Source organism: Gobius niger (assembly GCF_951799975.1).
Source record: "Gobius niger genome assembly, chromosome: 6".
Lineage (NCBI taxonomy): Eukaryota > Metazoa > Chordata > Actinopteri > Gobiiformes > Gobiidae > Gobius > Gobius niger.
The window spans coordinates 6,880,221-6,897,738 of record NC_136857.1 but is presented as its reverse complement, the minus strand read 5'-3'; the positions used below and the strand labels follow the sequence as shown (position 1 = coordinate 6,897,738).

The 17,518-nt window shown below is 38.9% G+C and overlaps 4 protein-coding genes across 5 annotated transcripts; 2 read left to right on the top strand and 2 right to left on the bottom strand.

The window, feature by feature from the left end:
* Window positions 1–4,897, top strand: dnajc11a (DnaJ (Hsp40) homolog, subfamily C, member 11a). Its single transcript, XM_079557903.1, has 16 exons — window positions 1–107; window positions 764–893; window positions 970–1,043; window positions 1,233–1,334; window positions 1,431–1,559; window positions 1,635–1,757; window positions 1,890–1,963; window positions 2,041–2,230; window positions 2,304–2,389; window positions 2,486–2,602; window positions 2,816–2,971; window positions 3,057–3,126; window positions 3,383–3,440; window positions 4,235–4,377; window positions 4,451–4,580; window positions 4,657–4,897. The coding sequence occupies exons 1-16, from the start codon at window positions 36–38 to the stop codon at window positions 4,680–4,682; spliced, it is 1,680 nt and encodes a 559-aa protein (XP_079414029.1). The 5' UTR covers window positions 1–35; the 3' UTR covers window positions 4,683–4,897.
* Window positions 4,898–5,891: 994 nt separating this feature from the next.
* LOC306964192 (F-box only protein 6-like) lies at window positions 5,892–7,465 on the top strand. The gene is made up of 7 exons (XM_079558131.1): window positions 5,892–6,031; window positions 6,119–6,201; window positions 6,279–6,528; window positions 6,600–6,714; window positions 6,781–6,876; window positions 6,977–7,112; window positions 7,192–7,465. Exons 1-7 carry the CDS (start codon window positions 6,010–6,012, stop codon window positions 7,333–7,335), a joined length of 846 nt encoding a protein of 281 aa, XP_079414257.1. The 5' UTR covers window positions 5,892–6,009; the 3' UTR covers window positions 7,336–7,465.
* A 689-nt stretch (window positions 7,466–8,154) lies between these two features.
* On the bottom strand, window positions 8,155–10,749 carry LOC306964193 (cell division control protein 42 homolog). 2 transcript variants are annotated; one of them, XM_079558133.1, is made up of 5 exons: window positions 10,625–10,749; window positions 10,465–10,537; window positions 9,431–9,540; window positions 9,150–9,347; window positions 8,155–8,410 (listed from the first exon to the last, which is right to left on the bottom strand). In XM_079558133.1, the coding sequence occupies exons 1-5, from the start codon at window positions 10,727–10,729 to the stop codon at window positions 8,321–8,323; spliced, it is 576 nt and encodes a 191-aa protein (XP_079414259.1). In that variant the 5' UTR covers window positions 10,730–10,749; the 3' UTR covers window positions 8,155–8,320. The 2 variants fall into 2 exon arrangements, with proteins under 2 accessions (XP_079414259.1, XP_079414258.1); XM_079558132.1 differs by lacking the exon at window positions 8,155–8,410 and adding an exon at window positions 8,523–9,003.
* A 1,817-nt stretch (window positions 10,750–12,566) lies between these two features.
* Window positions 12,567–16,409, bottom strand: mfsd4ab (major facilitator superfamily domain containing 4Ab). Its single transcript, XM_079558668.1, has 10 exons — window positions 16,141–16,409; window positions 15,864–16,062; window positions 15,492–15,728; window positions 14,537–14,693; window positions 14,316–14,431; window positions 14,042–14,215; window positions 13,811–13,958; window positions 13,051–13,121; window positions 12,841–12,961; window positions 12,567–12,766 (listed from the first exon to the last, which is right to left on the bottom strand). Exons 1-10 carry the CDS (start codon window positions 16,368–16,370, stop codon window positions 12,672–12,674), a joined length of 1,548 nt encoding a protein of 515 aa, XP_079414794.1. The 5' UTR covers window positions 16,371–16,409; the 3' UTR covers window positions 12,567–12,671.
* Between the last annotated feature and the right edge of the window lie 1,109 nt (window positions 16,410–17,518).

Genomic DNA, 17,518 nt, shown 5'->3' with positions numbered 1-17,518 from the left:
CTCCGTAGTGGAAGAAGAGATGACCGGGTGTAAACATGGCGTCAGCCTTGGACGATGATGAGATTTGCAAAGATGATTATTATTCGTTGCTAAATGTCCGAAGAGAGGTACGGTTTGTGTACATTACTAGTTTAGACGTGTGTGTTGGTCCATGAGGTAGACATGAGTGAAATTTTCATCGCCGCCGTACAACCACTGCACGTGTAATCTGACTTACATTCAGTCTTAGCTTGTGACCCACGACATTGGGATTCTGCTGTGACTGCTGTGCCAAAACTCTACCTAACACAACAGGTTGTGATTTTTGACAACCTGTTTGTAAAATCAGTCTGGTGTTACTTTGAAAGAATGCTGATGTTTGGTGTGTGGACAAGGCAGAAACATGTTCAAGAAGACATTGTGTACTATACGATATCAATGACTATTATGTACCCCGCACCGTATTTATATGAATGCATCTTCTAAATAGATATTCGCACATCAGTTTTGTTTGTTTCAGAGCCTTTATTCTTTCATATTGTCCCCTATGTACGGTCTGTCAGATATCATTATCTTACTTGTCTTATGCTGCGTTGATAGACCTAATAGTGTGCGAATTGCTGACAAATCCCAATTCTTCTTCTTATTGTTGTTTTTATTATTATTATTTATATTTGCATTCTTATTTGCTGTATTATTTGCATGAGCCTCTACTTGTATATTAAATACTTAAATATAAATATAAATATAAATTATCTTTTATTTTTATCTTCATTTCTTTTAGGCCACACAAGATGAGCTGAAAGCATCATACAGGCGACTATGTATGTTATATCATCCAGACAAGCACAGAGATCCTGAGTTGAAACAACAGGCTGAACAACTTTTTAATCTTGTGCATGAAGCATATGAAGGTACGTGCTCGGGTTGTATCAGTTATAGCTGCATTCAAACGTAAAAACTACATTTTACTTTGAAACTCTTTTTTAGTACTCAGGGACCCGCAATCCAGAGCCATCTATGACATCTATGGCAAACGAGGACTGGACGTGGATGGATGGGAGGTAATATACTCGTCAATTAGGCATTTCTTGCTTTTAGTCAGATTTAATCTCTAAAGGCAGTTTATTTGGATGTGTATGACCACGAATAAACTTTGAATAACATTATTAGTGTCATGATGCCATGTTTAGTTTAGATCTAAGTTCGCTAATGAAGAATAATCTGAATATGCAACAATCCTTTCTCTGCAGATTGTGGAAAGGAGAAGAACTCCAGCTGAGATTCGAGAGGAGTATGAGCGTCTTCAGAAGGAGCGAGAGGAGAGACGACTTCAACAAAGGACCAATCCCAAGGTGTGATCAGGAAAAGACAACCGCACTTTTTATGCGCCTTAATAATTGAGGGTCTATACGTATTTTAAACATATAAATTAAACTTCTTTTCTTCAGGGAACTATTAGTGTAGGCATTGATGCCACAGACCTTTTTGATCGATATGAAGAAGACTATGAGGATATGGTTGGAGGGGGAATCCCACATGTCGAAATCAATAAAATGCACATTTCACAATCAATAGAGGTAATGTTTGACTGCCAGTGAAAAAAAACAATGATCATGATGTTGGATTATAAAGCCGTTTGTTATGTATTGCAGGCCCCTTTAACAACTAAAGATACAGCCATTCTCTCTGGCTCCTTGTCGACCCACAATGGAAATGGAGGAGGCACCATTAACCTGGCCTTGAGGAAAGTCACCTCAACCAAGGGATGGGGAGAGGTATCTGGCATTTCTGTCTCTTCTGTTTTTGTTCTGCTACACCATTAAAAAAAAAAACACTGAAGTCTTTTCTATCACATGACAAACTGCAGATTGTCTGTTTATGACACATACTGTCTTTTCTATATCCAGGTAGAATTTGGTGCTGGAGACACCCATGGACCTCTATTTGGAATGAAGGTTTTTAGAAATTTGACACCTCGCTTGTAAGTGTGGGACCGCAAGAAACGCCAACGGCAACAACATAAAATCAACAAAGTGTGTAATTGTGTCATTCTTCTAGCTTTGTAACAGCTCAGTGTGGGCTCCAGTTTTCATCGAGAGGAGTGCGGCCTGGGTTTACAACAGTGCTAGCCCGGCACCTGGACAAGAACACTATGGGCTACCTGCAGTGGCGCTGGGGCATACAGTCTTCTATGAACACCAGCATCGTCCGGGACACCAAGAGCAGCCATTTCACTTTTGCTGCTCAGGTAGATACAGCAACAGTTCACTGTTATGAGTTTATTCCTCATGTCCACATTCGGAATATTTTTCTCCCTGCAGCTTGGCATCCCTCATACATTTCTAATGATGAGCTATCAGTACAAGTTCCAGGATGATGACCAGACAAAGTTGAAGGGCTCAGTGAAGTAAGTTTTTATTACCTTTTTTTAATCAGAGTAAAGACATGCTCTGTTGTTTCTTCCACCATTATTATAATACTATTATATTTTAATCTACTATAGATCAGGTTTCTTTGGAACTGTTGTGGAGTATGGTGCCGAGAGGAAGATCAGTCGTCACAGTGTTTTAGGAGCGACTGTCAGCATCGGTGTGCCTCAAGGTGTTTCCCTCAAGATCAAGTAAGTTTGATCTTTCTGCTGTATTTTTCTGCAATAAAATTCTGGGTTAAATTGTTTGTTTAGGGGAAGAAAATATTAGATTTTGTCTAGCTGTTGACTTTTACTGAGACATCTTTGTTATTTCTATCTACATGCTGCTTTACTGCTTTAAATTTTTTCTAGAAATATATTAAGATAGGGAATATATACTAACGCTTTCAACTTTCTCTGCAGACTTAACAGGGCAAGCCAGACATACTTCTTTCCAATTCACCTGACAGACCAACTGCTGCCCAGTGCTGTATTTTACGCCACAGTGGGACCACTTGTCTTCTATGTGGCTATCCAACAGCTTGTTATTCGTCCCTACCTGCGTGCCCAAAAGGAACAGTAAGTAACAACAGATGAACGCCGCATTACTCTTTTATTATTATTATGGATAGATAAACCAAAAACATTTTCTATTAAATTACAGAGACTTGGAGAAGCAGCGGGAAAGTTCTGCCTCCAACATTGCCAAGAAGAAACAGGAGGCAGAAGCAGCTGTGAGTGTTTGTGGCAAAATCCTAATTTAATTTAACACTTAAATTATTGTTGAGACAGAATTATGTAACACCGTCAAATGTAAATGAACTGCAACCTGTCAAGTGATGGTTCTGCTCTATGTAGACACTGGAATTTTGGCTGTAAAAAATACCTTGCTATGCGTCTTTACCCACGTTTAAAAGTACACACAGACTTTTAAACAATGTTATGGGGATTTGATTTTGACTCACTTGGTTGTATTTTCGATTCCTTTAGGTCTTGCTCATGCAGGAGTCTGTTCGCAGAATCATTGAGGCAGAGGAGTCTAGAATGGGTATCTGCTTTCTCTCTTACACACACCATCTCTCTTCATTTGACTGTTCAGTAGACTCTGCAAACCTTAAACTGTTCATAATGGAAATCAAAATTATAATCCATCAAAGCAGACAATGTGATAAATCTGTACGGTGCACGGCTTGGCCAAACAAAAAGTCGCCACCTGTTATATACAGAATAACTCCCTGATGGCATATTCCAAGATGACAATGCCAGTATTCATTGGGCTCAAATGTGAAAGAGTTTTTCAACAGTTGGGAACATTGGACATTATTTTCACACATGGATTGGCCACCACAGAGTGCAGACGTTAACTCCATTGACAATCATTTGGGATGTGGGAGAGTTGGACTACCGACTCTCTCACAAAGCCTTCTCAGTTAATCAATACAAGATCTTAGTGAAAAAGGAATGCGACACCGGACGGAAATAAATCTTGTGACATTGCAGAAGCTTATTGAAACAATAAGCTAAAGACAGTCCAACAAAATATTAGACTCGAGTGTATGACCTTTATTTTTTGGGCTCGGCAGTGCATTTTCCTTTATTCTGATTCACATTCATCCATTTATAGAGCTGCAACTAATGCCTTGAGAACAAATTATTTTTATTTAATACTTATACATTTTTTTATTAACAAATTACATCTATTTAACAACAATGTGCACCAAAGAGAAATATAAGTATACTGCTTTAAAATAAATAACATCGTTTTAATTAAAAAATGTAATGTAATAAATGTAATAAATGTAATAAATTGGTTCTCTTTGTTTTTCATGTTTACTCTTTCAGGTCTAATCATCCTCAATGCCTGGTACGGCAAGTTTGTCACTGACAACAGTAAAAGACACGAGAGGGCAAAAGTCATTGATGTCACAGTGCCATTACAATGTCTGGTGAAAGACTCAAAACTTATCTTAACAGAGACCGCAAAGGTATGTTCAGCATTCTTTTTGTAGCAGTAAATTTAAAACAAAAAGTAGTTTTGACATGGGGTTGTGTTTTTAGTCAGGGCTGCCTGGCTTCTACGACCCCTGCGTGGGTGAGGAGAAGAGTCTCAAAGTGCTGTATCAGTTCAGAGGGGTCATGCACCAAGTTCTGTCCGGAGACACAGAACCGCTCAGGATACCAAAACAATGTAAGCCCTTTTCTGTTGCTTCTGAATATGGACTTGGAATTTAGCTGAGGTTTACAACTTGTGTTTGTCTTTACAGCTCACAGGATCGATGGCGACACATAAGGATTATTCTGCTGACCAAAACAACATGTCTGCTGGTCTCTGACAGATGTGTGGTAGATCTCTGTTTTAGGTTGCATTCATTTGAATCCTTGTTACAGATACCATGCATTTACTACGTGATCTTTTAGTCATTTATACCGAGTTATGATGTGAGCCCAACTGGATTTATCTATTCAGTGTTTATGGATGAGGTTGTGGCCTGCTAAAATATATATATATATCAATCAGTGGATACGGTCTAAATTTGAGGTATTTTGCCTTGCTGGTATCCATATACAGGTGTTATAGCTTGTAATATGTGATTACAAGTACTGTATCGTACACAAACTGCAGTGCCTATGTGATTGAATATAATAAACGAAAGCACGTCTTTTTCTCTTGTAAACCATAGGTTGTGTATTGTTTTTCAGATGAGTAATTGTGGCGTTGCCAGCTGAACTTGTCTCTAAGGAATGTAGGCATTTCATTTTGTTAGCATGTTCCTACAAAATTACAACTACAACACCGGTCCGGTAGTGATGACTTTGATTTCTTGAACACAGAAAATACACTCAATATCAGGGTATTGTAAGTCGACCAATGCTTTGTAACAAAGCTATCATGCCGTGTGTTTGGCTTCAAGGTGTAAGATTTTGTATAATGTAATTTTGTGGTAAGTTAAAGTTGTTATTAGGAAAGTTAGACTTATTTTTCCAAACCACAAATGCGTCAAAGATTAGTCAGTGGTTCTCATACTTTTCGCAGCAAGCACAATATCTGACCTTCAAAGTAGCTTTTCTTTCCTCTACTTTCACACAGAGAGTTGGAGTGGCTGTTTGGTCAGATGAGACTAAACCAAGTCTAAAAAGAAAATATATAAAAAAAGAAATCAACTCTACTAAAATTGCTTGTGAAGGCTCTCATTCATCCAGGGAGTATCCATCTACTAAAATTAATAAAGAAAGTATACTTAGATGAACCTAGAACTCACAAAACCAGCAATGGTACACATATCACAGTAGAGAATTAGTTTATCAACAACGTCTTTCAGGCTAAATCTGTGAAATCAATACCTTACAAATTTGGTAGCTTAGTTTCCTGAAAATATGTGTAGTCAAATTTACGAGATGCTGCTTTTCCACTTCATGTGCTTGAGGGCGTGGTCTGTCGAGTGGGCGTGGCTCTGACTGGCACTACTTCCTCATTACGCCACATACAGGAAGAGATATTTTTTACTTCACAAGGGAAATTGAAAGCGATTATGACCAATATATCTATAGTTAAACACCCGTGGGTGTCAGCTACTGGCTTTGGTACGGTGGAAACGAAAATAAATTATCTTTAACCAATGCCCTCAAAGAAACCAACCAGTAAGTGTTAGGCTAACCCTAGCCTTGTTTGACATATGGTGGGTGTGTATAACGTAGCTTTTAGCTTTTAATAACAATTCTTTGCAGGAAAAAAGCGAAAAATCATGGGTGCATCACCCAGCAGCTCCTTTTCAGTACAGAGTGACTTCACCCCGTCCATGGATTCACCTGTAAGTAGAAGTTAATCTGCCTATATAGTGTCATTTAAAGAGCCATTGTGGAAGTTACTGCTGTTTTTTCCTCCCAGGTCTATACTGCTCCACTCGAGATCTTGGAGGAGATTTTCCATAATCTTCCCTGCGAGGAGGTGGTTCGACATTGTAGGTTAGTGTGCAGGCAGTGGAAAGAAGTGGCTGACAGCGAATCTCTATGGAGTGAGCGGTGTAGAAGAGAGGGCTATTTGCCTCGAAATGCTTCCATGGTCCCTAATGACTGGAGAGAGTTCTACTTCCTCTGCAAAAAGAGGAGAAATTTACTCAAGAATACCAAAGGAGAAGGTAGCTACTTTAATTTTACCTTACGGAATGTGTAGGCAGCAACTAAATCTCTCCTTTTTTTTTTTTTGCAGAACAGTTTAAGTATTGGGAACTTGTGTCAAATGGAGGTGATCGTTGGAAGGTAGAGGAGTGCATGAGTCAACATCCAAATGAAGCTGTCCGGAAAAACTTTGTAACCTCATTTGGGTGAGTGGGGAGGGTAGTTATTGTTTTGGTTTATAATAACTTTTTTTTAATGAACCAATTCTTTAGCCTGTGCTTGAAGTCACAGCTGATTGACTTGAAATCTGAGGGTTATTACCCCGCATTCATGGACCTGTATCAACCAGCTATCAAAATATTAGACTGGTGAGGAAGAATAATCTTTCACTGTCATGCAAATATAAAGTTGGATTGTTTTTCCATGTAACAAAAATATAACTGCTGTCCTATTTGCTTGTCATGACAGGTATGCCGCACGCTGGGACTGTGCGTGTGAATATACAATCAAAGTGGAATTGCTAAACCAGAAGAAAAAGAGCATACAGACATTTAAACCTAAGACCATTCACATAGAGCAGTGGAATGATCAGCAGTGGCACCAGGTATTCAGAAAGTGGAAAGTTTTTGGATGTACTTATCATTGTCATACCTCAATATAGTAACAGAGATCATTTATTTCAGATGACACATGTATTCAAGAACTACGGTCCAGGGGTGAGATATATTAACTTTGTTCATGGTGGCAAAGACTCCCAGTTCTGGTCAGGATGGTATGGAGTGCGTATGGCCGACAGCTCTGTTGAGATCTGTCCTGATGTTGAGTAGTCCAGCTGTTTGCCTTTGTCCTAATTTAAATGTACCTGCACTTTATAACCGTTTTCCATGTGATTCAATATTTGTGTAATTCCTGTCAGGTCCATTGTGTATAATATACAGATAAACAATGACTCACTTTTCTTTAGATTTATTGTTGTGTGTACTCGGTTGACATTTTCTCATCTCCTGCATAAAAACATTCAAGTTAATACTTTAAATGGTTTATGACATGGTCATATTGCTTAAGATACATACAAGACAAAAGTCTAGGTGGCATTGTGTATCTGATCACTAAGACGTTAGTGGTTAATTGGGAATTTACACAGAATTAATCATGCTTGTGGAAAGTATAATAAAACCTTTAACAATCAAATCAAGTTATCTTAAGCTTTCATTGTATCGACATAACCAAAAAGTCACATTTAATCTAAACATATTTAAAAAACTGATTTGCAAGAAATGTGGACTGCACTGTAGCCACTAGTGTGAGTGGATGTGGCAAACACCAAAATTAGTGTAGCGATTCTAAAAAAAAAAGACAAAAAATGATCAATTCTAAAGCCCAAACACAAACGAAATGTGTATTGTGACTCCTCAGTTTGTAAAACAAAAATTTCACTTCAGCAAAATAAAACATCTTGTAATGTGAAATTCTCCTGTAATTTTGGGAGACCATTGTTTACCAGTGATTCCCAACCTTGAGGTTGCCTAAGCTTCAGAGGGTCCCCAGAGAGTTCAATAAAAGAGGTAGAAATTAGGTTGATATTATAAGGAAGGGAGAGCTCTTTAATTTATATGGGTTGTTATATTAACCATTGAAATGTATACAAATGATCATAAATACAGAGGTTTGTCAGGTTGGATTGATGTGTTGGCAGGAAAATCGGGTCATCGTGAGAAAAAGGTTGGGAACCACCGGTTTATCCTCTATGTTGGAATGTGCAAATCTCTTCAGTATGGTTAGCCAAAATATGGAAAGGGTAAAGAGGGCTCTTTAGAGGACGACACATTTACGTCTTTTCTTAGGTTCAGGTGGCTCCAGCGCAGCCAGTATTGCCTCATCAAACACATTCTTTAATCCTTTCTGTGGAAACAAAATGTGAATGTTCAAACACAGCTGTTCACCACAAAGAGAAAATGATTTCAGAGAGGGAAAGTAATAAATGAAGAGAGCAATCGAAAATGTCCTTTATTTGATTTTTTATTATACAACTTCACTCATGATAGTTTATGGAAAGTGTTGCAGATGGATGATGTGTAGTAGTTACAACTAATTGAGTCTCAATGGTTTTAATACTGAGTCATATGAGATTAGATATAAATTTGAAAATTCAAATAAACCCCAAACATTTCTTAGTGTTACTTGCACACATGGTATTGGGAAAGTAAAGAATTGGCACTCATCATCAAATAGGCAGCACAGGTTAGGTGTGATTAGGGGAAGTTATTCCGGAAAAACATACAAAAACAAAAAGGCAAAGGTAATTCATTAAGTAAAAGTAAAAAAAAAAAAAAAGCATTTGAAGTGACAGTTTTCAGTTATGAGTAAGCAGCGGACAATCAAGAGGCAAAGTGCGACACAAGACATCAGAACAGACAGCATTTTCTCTTTCTTTGAGTTTCAGGGGGTTCTAAAGCAGCAAGGATTGCTTCATCAAAAACGTTCTTCAATCCCCGCTACAGAAAGAGGAAAAGACAGACAGGCACACAACGGAATTTGTTAGATGGAGCTGTAGCTAAATGTTATTAGTATCAGCCGATGCAATTACAGTGCTGCTGGTACACTCATTCGAAGCGTGGCCACTGCTTTGTTGACAACTTACCTGTGTTAAGGCTGAGCACTCCACGTATTTGACTGCTTTGAGATCACGAGCCAGTTTTTCTGCCGTTTCAGGGGTGATTGGCTTCTGTTTGTTCTTGGCTAGTTTCTCCACTGTGGAAGGATCATCTCGCAAGTCAATCTGAGTGCCTACCAACAGGAAGGGAGTCTTGGGACAATGGTGGGTTATTTCTGGAACCCACTAAATCAGAGAGGAAATCAAAGCATATTGATTAGCCTTTAGGAGATATTTCCCCGCTTGATGATAAAGCAAAGCGGCAATACCTTTTCTTTAACGTTTTCAAAAGAGGATGGGGACACAACGGAGTAGCAGACTAAGAAAACATCAGTCTGCGGGTAGCTTAGTGGTCGTAACCTGTCATAATCCTCCTGACCTAAAAAAAAGTAAATAAAAATAGTTACATCACCAATAAAACTTTTGAATAATATTTGGTCTTTATGTTTTAAGATTCGGTTAATTTCAGGAGTTTTTGCCATTTGAGAGATGACAGAAATATGAATTAATTGCTAAATTAATACAAGAATGTGCTTTTCAGAACAGGTTTGTAGAGGTCAAACTGAAGGGATATCAGATTTTACATATACGACCCATTGGAGACCGGATATGTTGTTGTCTGCAAGGGATCCTTATGCTGCCAAAGCAATCAGTCTGTGATTTGATAATTGTGGCTGTTCATATAGAGTTCGGGAAATTCCAGTTACCATGGAGATCTGCCATCTTTGCAGCTGTTAGCATCCATTTCCATTGACTAACATTAGCTTAAAACAGTATAAAAAGTGGAGAAAATAGCTATGGAAAAAATCTGTTAGCTGCTGAGTTACTGCTTGGTAAATCCATCTAACACACTGTGGTGTCCAAGTGTTTTAATGTGAACAGTAACTCCAGTATTTTAACTTTTAAAATCTCCATTAGTTTACAATTGCTGCTAATCCCATAATACTTAGCGAAATGACATCACATTCCCGAACTCTATCGCAACTACGGTTTAATTTCAAAGCGCTATATTGTATTAGGGATGCCCAGTTGATCAATTTTGAATGGCTGCAATTATAAAAGGCAGTGTATGTCAACAAAACAACAAAATACTTTCTACTTGCTCTACAAAGATGTTCTGAAATGCACATAATTCTTGTACTAGTTTAGAAACTCATATTTCAGTAGTATTAACTATCTTGCACATACTTAAAATGTGTACCAAATGTGTACAGAATCTTGATTTTAACACATATTCCGCAAATCTAATCTCAATATTTGTAGTGAATACCACATTTAGACATTTTTTTCCAAAGAAGCCCACCTGCTGTGTCAAATAAGCCCAGAGTGTAGGGTTCACCCCCGATCATTACAGTTACTGCATAGTTATCAAATACCTGTAACAAAAAGGGATATGAGTTTTTAATTGTTTGTTCTTCAGATGTAGATGCATCATAGAATAACACTGCTGTCCATGTACTTACAGTCGGTACGTATTCAGAGGGGAATTTGTTAGTGGTATATGAAATGAGCAGACAGGTTTTTCCCACTGCTCCATCGCCAACCACCACACACTTGATGGTCTGCATCCCTGTTGTGATTCTGCTGACAGTCAAGCTGCAAATACACATCGAGATGTTTCACTATTACACGGATTTAGTGCCACATCATGTATCTAAAATTGCTTTGGTTATCAACTTTTTACGACTTCAACAGGCAGGCATAATCAACCATCCCACCCGGGTGCTAGCTTTGTCAAATCACAACAAAGCTAAATCCGATTATTCTGGAGAATAGACAGATTTCTGGCAGAATACAAACACGGGTCCGGATCAAAATATAAGAATTGATTTGTAACACATGTCAAACCCATAGCGAACAAAAGCGCAGTATAAAATAAAATCCTAGGCTCTAGTCTGCTTGGTTTGTTAGCCAGCTTCCGTTTAGCTAGCTGGGTTTAGCACATAAACTATATTCGTATCAGCAGCTTTATTTACGTTTTACACGGCACGCAGAGCCATAGAGTAACGGCGAAAACGTTTGCCAAAGATCAGAGGTGTCAATGATTTTCCTTACGTGCTTATTTACCGTAGTCCTCGCCCTTGTTTAGCTTTCTTTCGCCGGGCGTTGGCACCAGCAGCAGCAGAAACTTACAGAAGAGCCGAGCCTTCCAAGTCCAGACTCCACCGGAGGGAAGAAGTCAAGCTGCCCCCAAAACGGCCGGAAATAACCCAACAACTTTCATTCAGCCGCACAGAAACAATTATTCAATATATCTAATGTGTCGTTTCTTTATTTGTGTTTAAATAGTAGAGATGAGCAGACAGGATATGACTCTGTGCAGTTTTAGTAACCTATTCCGTGCTGTGCTTTAATGATGAAAAGTCAATCCAGCAGTTTCGTCTTGACGCTTCCGGTGAAAGAATGTGACGTCATATGTGACCCTCATACTTTGCACTATGCTTTGCACCCTCTTTATCTTTATATCTTTTGACGTGTAAAGTTTGCACCTGTGTGAGCTATTTCAAGGTTACAATCAAACAGCTGGACCATAGAGTTACATTACTGGACGGACTCCTTTGCATAGCACAGCGAGCAGAACTGTGTAGGCTCACAACCATTGACAGTAGATTATCTACTGTCAATGGTTGTGAGCCTACACAGTTCAGATTAAATATGCAGTAGACTAATTTGGCTGATTCATTCTCTCTTAATACTTATGACATATATTTAAGTGCTCATTGTTGCCGTGTAGGGTTTTGTATTATACAAATCAATACAAATTACACAATCCAGCAGATGGCACTAAAGACCAGATTTACAGAATAGATCTTTTACAATTCCACAGAACACAACCTATAATTTTTTGCACATAATACCTATTGCAATGCCTAAAAATAAGGCAATAAGAAGTGTATTAGTGCAATCTAAAGCACCTTGTTTTCAGCACAGGATGAAACATATCTGCAAGGCCATATCTTTAAAAACGTTTTACACTCAACTATCCTATATAGTAGTAGAGATCAAATAGATAGTTAACAGCCATCACTGTAAAAACACTGGTTCTCATATTTGGCAGCCTCATGTTTCTAGTTATCACAAACAACACCTTCTGACAATGAAAAGTTTACTTAAATAACATTTTAATATATTTTTCCATTGTGAAATACAAAGGGAATTGTCTTTTACATTTTTTTATAGGCCAAACTTGCCCTTGAATCAGTGGTGGCATGTGGTTAAACTTTTGTAAAAATTGTATTGTTTCACTAATAGTCTCGCAGTGAAGTTTCAGTTTATTGTACAGTTGGTATTTCTTATGTCTGTCTATTTTATAAAATTACACCTTGGGATGGGTTCCACAATAAAGATTCATAGTTAAATAAACCACCATTGATTCTTGACTTAATATTAAGTAAAAACACATTATTCACATAAACCTTTTCGAGGACTACAGTATATAAGAGCTAATGCACTTGTAAAACCCATGTGAACATATAGAAGCTCAGTAAAAATAAACCATTGCTGCAACTCTCAGCTGCTGGCCTTCTCCTCTCTCTGTTCAGGTTTTGCAGATCCATTTTGTTCTGAGGTAGACTCCTCCACCATGGCTGACTTTTTCTGAGTTCCTGCAGATACATGGAGGTATTTAATAAGCTCAGTGAACTTAAGTAAAGCCAATGCTCACAACGATGTACGTTACCTGTCAAGTAGTTTCTGTGCTGTCGGTGGAATAGTAGCAGACCGAAAAATACGATGAAACCAATGCAGGCAATGACGACTCCACAGAGCAAGAAACTGTAGCTGCCTTTAGTTTGAATGATCTGCGAAAGAGCATACAATAAATGAACTTAAAACATGTGTTTATAAAAAGCATTTTTTTCAAATTCAGCCGTTTCATATTTGAGCTAACCTGGCCAACAAGAACCTGCATCACCATCTCTCCCATGCCAGCACTTGTTACTAAAACAGAAGTGGCACATCCTGCAGAGACAGAAAACAAATATTTACAGCATTTCTACATCATATGGACACGTCAAGTACTGCATTATTGTTTGTTGTTTAATGATCAATCAGAAAATAAGCAAAAATAAATAGAGGAATATAAGGTCACACTTTCAGATGGGTTCAGGGGCCAGTATGTCCTGAATGGATCCTTTGGTATTTCATTTGTATATATTCAAATTGGGAATCCACAGATGTTTAGTGTAATGAGAGTAATTGTTCTTCTTGATTGTGCTGTACGTCCCACCTATTTAGATTATGTTCCTCCTTTCCAATGTTGTAAAGGGATTTGTAAATAGCTATATTTAGAGATTGCATAAAATGTGAACTACTGAGTGTCCAGACTTTTTGGGCAGGAATATTATGTGACCTATTGATATTCCCATGTCTGGGGATACCAAGACACGTTGGTCTAATGGCAAGTTTTAATTTCTCAAACCATTCCACTGCATCGCACAACCTGTCCCACTTTTACTACTTTTTGTGGTTGGCACCCTACACAACATATTGTATATTAAATTACACAAAGGCAATATAAAGAGACAGTGTATGTCCTGAACAATAAATCAAAATTGGGATCTAGGCCCAAAAAATTCATGCTCATTTCATTTTTTTGCCCCTTTATCATGAGCACTGCAATGCAAAGTTGGATGACACCTGAGACTCACCTTGGTAATCCAAAATGTCTTCTGTATAGGCGAGCATACAGGGGAAGATGCTGCTGAGGAAAAGCCCACACAAACAGGTGCCAGCATACAAAAAGGCGCTGCTGGTGTAGAAGATGAGCAACATGAGCACAGTGACGATGGCACCTGCCTGGGAAGGAAAAACAAATCTCAGAGCTCCAAGCCTGTGTGGCATGATAATGACAGCATGTGTAGACGCATAAATGACTTTACAAGGTTAAACATCAGTAATCGAACTGGCTGGAAGCGGTATGAAAGGGGAATAGACAAGAGACGTCCCACGGTGATGGCTGCCCAAAAAATACTGGCCAGGTACCCAGCTGAGTGGGTTGGCAACGACATAGGTGGACTCACAGCATAGGTGTACACAAAACCTGCATACGCTCCCTGTGAAGAAAATAGGTCAGAGTTTAATATCAATGGCTGATTTTATGAGAGCGCGACTTTGAAACGTAATAAAAAATACATTCCAAAGTGGATTACTTACCACAATGCCATCCGTCATAAAAAGCACCAGGCCGCCAAGAATATGAATCATGAAGAAAGACACCGGCAAACCCCGCAGGTTATCATTCTGACAGCAGCTAAAGATATCCCCGTGACCTGTTTCAGAGCAAAAGTCACAAATGACAAATGATGCACTTTTTCCTCCCTCTCTCTCTCTCTCCAGTGGCTGAATATGCAAGCAGGGACTTTGTTTTTGTTTACCTCCTGCCTCATGTCCTGTGGGCTCAGCTGCGTCTTGGCCTTGCTGGTTTTCCATTGCCAGTTCATCCTTGTCCAGGAGACGAGGTGTGCCATTCGGACAGCAGGGAATCAGCTGTTCTCGATACATCAGGAACAGGACCGCAAGAGGTACGGGAAGCTACACATGCACAATTCAAAAGGGCTTTAGTAATGTATCTATGGCATGTTTCTGAGTGATTAGGTCTGCAAACCTGCCACACTAATGTTTTTTTGTTGCCGTTTAGTAACTATAAACTTGGTCAAAACACATGGAAATTCTACTCTATAATTCTGACCTGACCGCCTACATCCAAGGTCCCCAACTGGCGGACCTGTGCCCAGATCTGGACCTCCCGAGGCTTTAGTCCGGACCCCAAAGGCGTGTCATCCTCTCAATATACTTAATTTCTAAGGCTGAATTTAAAATTATCCAACAGTTTGAATAACATAGAAATAAATGGCAAATATATATAATTTATAATAAGATATAAATATATATGCTCATGTTTTAACATTTTCAATGACTGCATATGTCCGGACCCTGGACATATGTTGACAGTTACGGAACTCGAGCTGATTTAGTTGGGGACCCCTGTCCTACATGTACATTTGTAGCATCTTGTGTGTTTCTTGGAGCGCCCTCCACTGGCAGCACAGTGAACTAGCTATAGTAAAAACAAAATACAGGCCACCATTTCTGCATAACAGCATAGATACATAGATTTCAAGTAAACAGGCTCTTTAGAAAGCTGAGATGACAAGAGAAATCCACCTAGTAGTAGATTTCAAATTACATCACAACATATTACTGTATGGGGCTGTATTGCTTAATTAGGCAAAGATGAAATGTTTTTTGTTTTGCAGATTTTAGGGCATGGTTGGACAAATTAGGCAGCAAAATGGACCTTGCATCTAATATGATAAAGTGCTGTCTCACATTGATTAGAGCCATGATCCAGAAAGCATACTGCACAGTCGAGTCCTCTTGTCCGTGAACGGCAGAGCTCTGATTGATGTTGTGCTCCACTATGGGACTGTTTCTCAGCATGTTCCTAAAGTGATGCATCATCTCGGTCTCGTTTCCCGTGTGGTTCCCGCAGCCAAATTCGGAGAGGAAAGGATCAGCAATCAGTGGGCTCACTAGGGCTCCGAATCCGATGAAGAAGTGAAGCGCCTGCAAAAAGGAGAAACAAAGGCCAGACACTTAACTCCCTAAACTTTTCCAAAAAACCTGCTGACCACAGCGTGTCTCTAAAGGAGTCATTTATATGTAAATGCCTTGTCTGGATAACTGCTGACACTAACTTACCTGGAGAAAAACGGCTGAGTCTTTTTGATAGATGGTTACGAGTTGTATGTTAGCGATTGTGTCAATAATCCCCATGGCCAAACCAGAAACAGCCATAGCAATTGCCAACACAAGCACATTATTGCACCAGGGGATGATGGCGAAGATTATGGAGATGATGAGAGCAGAGACAAATAATGCTGAGAGAGCACTGAACAACCTTGAACAAGACACAACAAAGATTTAAATGAAGCGTGTTGACAAATATGCCATTCTGTAGACACTTTGCTAGACTTACGTCCTCTTAAATACACCTCCAATAGAGCTGCCAATCAACAGGCAAAACTGCTGGGCAAAGAAGACCCAGGTAATCTGACTGAGCGTGGAGTTGGTTTGACATTGCAAGTCCAAAATGGTTGGTCCAAGAAACGCAATGCACAGTCCAAAGCTGAAGAACACACTCCAGTAAGTCAGCGTGTGATGGGCATTTCTTTTGAACAGCGTTACAATCCGCTCATCCACAAACATCTTGTACACAGCAGGAGGAAGATTACAACAATGCTTTAAAGTAGGAATCTAGGTCCATGTGTTATGTCTTTTAAAGCTATTGGCTCCCACCTCCTCTTATTGCTTAACAGGAAAGGATGTCCTCTTGAGTTAATGGGTGAAGTGCACATCTTTCTTACAAAAATATGAACGTGTCAATGATTAGCATTGAAAAGAGATCCTCAGTTGAAATGTCTCAACACTGGCTATGTTTACATGGTCCAGGAGAAATCAGATTACCCAATAATCAAATCTGACTTACATTTTCTTCAGAAATGGGATAATCAAATCAATGTGCCAGTGCAGATTTGGATTTTTACAGCAACTGAATTTTCTCCACCCCAATCAGGCCCACCTGCAGAACCAGGTGGAGAATGATTGTGCCTCCACATTTGGACTTGGAGTTAAGTTGCTGCCCATGGCATGTGGCAGCAGCTTCTTGTGCTTTGTAACTGAGTGGATACAGCACAGGATTAGTAACTTAAAGATCTGGGGTTCAAATCCAGTTTACAGTCAAGTGTTTTCTGAAGTACTTAAAGAAACTTCTATCAAAAATGTAAGGGTGAGGAGAATGGAGAGACAATTCAGTAAATAATCAGAGCAGGGACTCAAACTCACAACACTGAGGAGGTAGTAACATTCTGCATATGTGCAGCAGCCTAAACCACTCGACACACACTTACTCTACAAACTACTTACAGATTTATTTGATGGATAACCTTTCTGATAATTTACTTTACATTTTTTACAGAAAAGGCATTAAGTATTTATATTATATCTTTTGATATATCTTTTCTTTTTTTGCCTTTTGATTATTTTGGACTTTTTGCTGTACTTTCCTGGCTAGTTTAGGCACACGCGTGAAAGATCAGGAAGAAATCCGATTATATGAATATCATGTGTATATCAGATTATGCTGTTATGTCTCTTCAATAATCAGAGAACTCCATAAATCAGATCAGGATCAGATTTTTGGTCTCCATGTAAACGTAGCCTCTTCCAAATGTACCAGTTACTCAACATGACACACAGGAACAACTTCTTCCACTGTTAAATCCTGAACACCATGAGTCCTTAGGATTATTCCATTATCTGTAATATCCGTATATACTGACTATAGATGACAAAAA